Source organism: Magnolia sinica, chromosome 15, assembly GCF_029962835.1.
Source record: "Magnolia sinica isolate HGM2019 chromosome 15, MsV1, whole genome shotgun sequence".
Classification (NCBI taxonomy): Eukaryota; Viridiplantae; Streptophyta; class Magnoliopsida; order Magnoliales; family Magnoliaceae; genus Magnolia; species Magnolia sinica.
This window is the reverse complement of record NC_080587.1, coordinates 76,991,401-76,997,968: the sequence shown is the minus strand read 5'-3', so window position 1 is coordinate 76,997,968 and position 6,568 is coordinate 76,991,401. Positions and strand designations below refer to the sequence as shown.

At 37.4% G+C, this 6,568-nt stretch overlaps 1 protein-coding gene across 1 annotated transcript; it reads left to right on the top strand.

Annotated features, from left to right (window-relative positions):
• Window positions 1-629: 629 nt before the first annotated feature.
• LOC131227704 (protein LURP-one-related 11-like) lies at window positions 630-2,526 on the top strand. Its single transcript, XM_058223504.1, has 3 exons — window positions 630-1,048; window positions 1,157-1,381; window positions 1,644-2,526. Exons 1-3 carry the CDS (start codon window positions 800-802, stop codon window positions 1,776-1,778), a joined length of 609 nt encoding a protein of 202 aa, XP_058079487.1. The 5' UTR covers window positions 630-799; the 3' UTR covers window positions 1,779-2,526.
• Window positions 2,527-6,568: the final 4,042 nt, after the last annotated feature.

The following is a 6,568-nucleotide window of genomic DNA, read 5'->3' as shown; positions in this document are numbered from 1 at the left end:
GTGGGGTACACCACAGGGAACACTTTGGATGGGAATGCCTACCATTAAAAACTTACAGATCATATGTGAGGCTCAATTTGTTTCCTATATGTCATCTATTCCATTCAGAAAATGCATCAGACCAGGATGAATTCACATCCAGAAACTCAGACTATTCCAAAACTCAGTTGGGCCACATAAAGTGATCTTAGACATTGTAGGCATGATTTTACAAGTTGTTGGCCGCACGAACTTTGGATCAATCTGAGTTTCAGGATCGAAGGAGAATAGAAGGGGGCACACATGATGGACAGATTGGATGTTAGTAAAACATCACGGTGGGCCCCACATCAATTTGTATGTTAAGTAATTCCATAAATGTTGTTAGTGGATCCAGCCTCATGTTGCAAACAGTACAACTGCTTAGAAAAGCTAGGCCAAGATGTTTCCAGCCGTGTATTTGTTTCATAAACTGTGAGCCTGGCACATGCGGGCGGCGTGTGAAAGGCAGCCTTATACACACGTGCGGGCTTACAAAGCTCCAATTTTATTATACAACACATAACCAATGTCTAAAATCCATGACTTAAAATGTGGACTGTGACAGAATACCAACCTATAAACAATAGAAAAAGGGTCCTGTTTTTCAATACTATAAGAGGAGACTATCTTATTTCTTATTTAATAATAACATAATACAAATAACCCATGATTTTCATATGACCCCTTTTATTAATCTAAGATGAGTAAGCTCTCAGTCGTCCACGTTTAAGCATATATCATCCTCTCACAGGCATTTAGGAACCACCCATTCCTTCAAATGGCAAAGATCCATCCACTTTCTATCCTTCCTTCTTCTTGTTCATCTTCATCTTCTGACTACATGACTTTGGAAAGCGAAGTTTTTACCATATGGATGAAATCGCTCGTCTTCAACGGCAATGGTTGCACCGTCTATGACTCCAACGGTCAGATCGTTTACCGCATCGACAATTATAATCACAAGTGTGGAAATGAAGTTTATCTCATGGACCTTAGAGGCAAAGTTCTACTCACCATTCGCAGAAAGGTATGGAATTCAAATTCTAAGTATCTTTACATGGAGAGTAATCCTTAAAAACTATGAAGTAGCATTGAATTGAATTGGGTTTTGTTTCTTTTTCCATTATCTTTGCAGAAACACCGAATTTTTGGATGTTGGGAAGGTTACAAGTGCAATGGTTCCAATGAAGAGAAGCCATGGTTTAAAGTAAGAAAACCATGGCGGATTCTTAAAGGAGACTCACCATGTGAAGTTAGCCTTGGGTGGGATAAAGATCAACCAATCTCCTATAGAATAGAGGGTTTGGATGGCAGATCAGCATGCAAGATAGTAGACCAAAATGGAGGACTAGTTGCAGAGGTGAGTCTTTTTCTATGAGCTATTGTTATGCTGATAGCATTTTGTTAGTGTATATGCACCTTTCAATTGCTTTCAATGTATGTGCATTGCAATATATTTGGGTATAAGAGTATACATATTAATATTCATATGAACATAGAGACCATTAAATATATGTCTAGTCTCACACTTAAATACACTGCAATGCTACATTGAAGACTCTATACTCTGACCCATTCAAATTCCAGTGATATGGTTATTAAAAATATGTTTTTTTGGACAGGTAAAGCAAAAGCATTCAACCTCAGGAGTTGTATTGGGAGATGATGTCTTGAGCTTGGTGGTGGAGCCCAATATAGACCATTCCCTTATCATGGGCCTTATGGTGGTGCATGGACTAATCAATCAATGCATGTGAAAGCATCTCATCCTTGAAGACAACCCTTGGAGTTCCTCCAATGAATGTGATTGCTCCCCACTGTGGATGTGTGGAAGTGTGTATCGCTTCTTCTCCAATGTGAGACTTGAGTTGAAGGCCCTGGACATTTTACATGGGCATACAAGGATTTGGAGACATTTCTAATCTATGTGACTACACATGGGATCTAGCCCATGGCTCAATGGGCCAGTGCCTCATGTTCAAATTTTGGACTTGTGGGTCCCATCGTCACGAGATCGTAAGATGATTATTGGTTCTAATCTCACACTATGGCCTCAAATGCTAAGAAATTCTATCACATGAAGGAATAGAAATATAGAATGCTAGGCATGCAAATTGTAATATAGGTGAATGGCTGACTTTTATAAACAAGAGTTACTAAGCTGAAAGCCATTTGATCAATGCAAATATGTAACATTTCTGTATGCTTTATTCAATTCTAATAAATCAAGCTTAGTATCTAAATTACCTTTGAGAATTTATTCTCACTAAAAAGACTTCCATGGTACTAATTCTTTATAATGATCAATCCGATTTCAAATTCTAAGGAAACAATCGAGATGGGCGTCTATGGGTGTCTTGGTCTTCCAAGGCAAAGGAAAAACAACCAAACAGAACCACTTCACAACTGAGAATTTCATCAATTTGCTTCTTTTTCTTCTTTGATTCTTTTGTTTGTAGAAGTAACTTTTTTTTTTTTATCACACATGTTTGGTTTCCACTTAAAAATGAGTTCATCTCATTTAGTTAACAGCGCCTATGAATTAGAGATTGTTGTTTGTATAAATTGTTTTTAATCCCTATCCAAGAAATTGATCACCAATACATAATTACAGTTAAATAAAATGAGATCAACTCATTTTTAAGTGGCACCCAAACATGCACTTAAGTGTTTTATTAACCCTGATTGTGAGGATTCAAATGGTAGTATTCAACTTGAAAGTCTAAAATCACTATATATATATATATATATATATATATATATATATATATATATATATATATATATATATATATATATATACCGTTTTACAAGAGAAATTGTAATGAAATGCCATGGCAGCAGGGCCCATCAAATAAATAATCTCTATCATTGAACCATTAGCCACACTTGTATGACATGGGCATATCAGGACAAGCTACACATGTTCCAATGCATCATGAACTGATCATAGTACATCTTGTTTTGATACGGAGAAAAAAGATAATCCATCAACATATGGTTGATACATGATTTCGCAGAATCGCTGAAATCGGATACCATCGGTGTTATATATTATTAATAGATGTCCAGGCACATATGTACCGAATCAGCTCGACACGATATGCAATGTTGCTGCAGGTGTTGATTTGATACGATTCGCTTAAAAAACATACATATAATTAAAAATAATATTCTTAAAGGGATGAACAGAGATCTACTCATGTGATGTATCATGATTTTCACTACCATCATCAGAACTTGTGAAGATTATATTAATGGAATAATATAATTACATTACATTACATAACGATTGCGTTATCCTATTTAATTAATCCAATGAATACAAATAAATTAATGTCTTGGCTAAAAGAGTGGGGGAGTTATATGATACTCGGGCAGTGCATGATGCTTAATACGCAGGCACTAAGAGATTGAACATGCCACATAAATTAAAAACAATTAAGCCGACGAAATTTTGGAACCCCCTGCCGTGGAGTCCTAGACCCAAAATAAGATTGTTTGAACAATCCTAACCACTGATTAGCAGACACCTGTGTGTTGAAATAGAACCATTGGATATTTTTCCATCCAATAAGATTTCCACCAATCTGTTAGTCAGATAATCAAATGTGTAATGTTTGTTCATGATACATCTATATCTATACTTTGGACAGTTTAATTTAACTTATTTGAATACCATGATGCAATTTCTAAGTGCCTGGGTATCATCTGTTACACTATGCTAGAGTATCAAAGTTATCCTTTCTTGGAAAAGATTCCTATTTATTTAGTATAATTATCTGAGTAATCAAACAAACAATCCCAAAGTTAATAAATTTATAAAATTGTTTCTTCCACGTAAGCAGGCTTTCATGCGCTGCCATCCTTTGAATAAAGAACTAGACTCCTATGTTAGTTCAACACCAATTTTTAAAATGGTGGTGACTCACAATTGGCACTGATGTACAGCTACCCAGATCATCCAAACCGTCAGTTTTCATTCTGAATGGAACATAATTCGAAAATCACACTGATCAAGAAATCATAACCATCCAACTAATCGCTATCAAATGGATGATTAGAAGTAAAATAGTGAGTGGTCCATATTTGAAGGGAAAATGAGATGGTTGGTATTATTCTCTTGGGAAAATTTTTGGGTCATTCTCCATTTTCAGTTGGGTCATTGATTTGAACAGAGATTGACATACAACTATGCTATATGCACGGTTGAAGAGAGACCACCATTTTAAAAAACGGTGAGAGACTTACATAGGAGTCTAGCACTTGAATATATTACACAAACCAACGCCTTAAATGTGGACGGTGACCCAGGCCATGGCATAAACAATGTACGGTCTCCCCTTTTTTTAAAGCACTTGGCTGAGCCCACACGTGTTTACAGGAGAACCCAATACATGCCCACCCCATGTGCCCAAGTATCATGGGTGACATGTGAGATCCAGACATCCATCAGATGGGTCCCACCTTGTAGATGGTCTAAATCAGTATGTGTATTGATTAGTTCGGCTACAGGTTATGAAACAAATGGATGGCTAAGATGACTTGTCCAAGTTTTCCAAAGCCGTCCCTTTGTTTCTACCACTTTCACTTGTTGGACTAGCAGATTGGCCTGATTTTTAGGTAAGTGTGTCTATACAGTATGACCCACTTGGTGAACGGATTGGATCTCACGCACGTGCATATGAGTAGCTCTCTTATACAGGCGTGTAGCTGATTGTGAATCACTGCTGCCGTTTCTCATAGACCATGTCGCAATCTGGCTGTATTATTGTGCAATTTCAAAACCTCAGTATTTTTATATATTTTTAATCTTTTGCATGAAATTTTTGCTTTTAACTTATAAAATATTTGAGAGTCAAAATAATTCATAGACAGATGGTCGAATAATGTTCCCGGAGGACTACATAAGTTGTAATGCTCCTAGTTGGATAGAGTCACTTTAACGGTTCAATCATCAGATTTGAACTGTCCAACTAAGTTTAGCACACATTTCATGGACTACCATGCAAAAATCATTCTAATTCAACGATCTAATCCATCTTTGATTTGGTACTACTTTTTGCATCCGTAGTTTTCGAAATCATGGATAGGAAAGGAATTGATATTTCATGAACATAAGCAATTCAGGATGGTTCCAACTGATGGATGGATGGAATTGTTGATTGCCCCTATTTTTATGGGATGGAAGACTAAAATGTTGTAATAGTTAATTACTGCAATGCAGCTTTTTCTCTAACATCTAAATAACATAAGTTATCAAGACAAAGGAAAACATTACTCTATTATTATCATTTGAAATAGCATGGAAATCATATATGTCCAGCTCAAACTTGGCTCCAACTCCTTTTCAAGTTCAAAAATTGAGCTCAGCTCGGCTTGAAACCAGCTTGACTTGATTCAAGCTCTTTCGGACCGAGTAGCGTGAGCTAACCAATCTAGCTCGTTCGCACTACCCTCTTTGTGCTATGTGGTCCCCTGCCATGATGTATGTCCATTTTGTCAATCTATTTTTCTACGTCATTTTATGATATGAGACTAAAAGTAACGTATATCCCAACGTGGACCATTAAAAACTTTTTAGGAGCCATCAAATTTTTGGATCAAGTTGATCTTTATTTTTTCCCTATGACATGTTGGCTGTGTTGGCTGTCAAATGAGCATTATAGCGTTAGGCGAATTTTAATAGTGGATATCCAATCACTATTGTTTTCCTGTGGTGTGGTCCACCTGAGATTTACATCCCTCTCATTTTTTGCATCAAGATCTAAAATGATCAGTAAAAGTGGATGAACGGAATGGATGAAACACGTACATCATGGTGGGCCCACAGAGCACCAACCACCAGCCACCAGGCTGGTGGCAGGGGGAGTAGCCAATTTCGGCCATAAAATTTACGGGTCCATTGTGATTGACCATATTTCCAAAGTTACAATAATCTAAAGGATCGTGACCATCCAATCGACAACCAACGATACAGGTTTTCCAGACACAATTGCACAAGTAACAACATCTGATCTATGGGAGCTCTGGGCCATGTTCCATCCTCGATGTAACAACAAACTTCGACAGTGCAAATGGTGTGGATGTATGCCATGTGAACGGTATGGTACGTCATGATAGCTCACGGACCATTTATGTACAATGATGATGGTGTCCTTATGTTTTCAGTTTTGTACAATTGGACCTATATTATTCAATGATTCATATTACTCTTATAGTCGGCCCCACGACATTGGCCATGCCCCAAATCACCTTTGTAGAACAATATTAAACCGAGGCCTGAAAATGAACGGATGAAAAAAAAAAAAAAAAGAGCCTACAATAGGCGGACACTGTTGTCCTTTAGGGCTTGTTTGGCCGGACGGATTAGATGGGATGGGATCACTCGATCCTATCCCCGTAATTGCATCTGGTCCCGTGCCAATTTCACTCAATGTTAGCAAGTTGTGTAGGTCCCACCATGATGTGTGGGCTATATCCACACCATCCACCCATTTTTCGAGATCATTTTAGAACATGGGCCAAAAAATCAGGTAGATCTAAA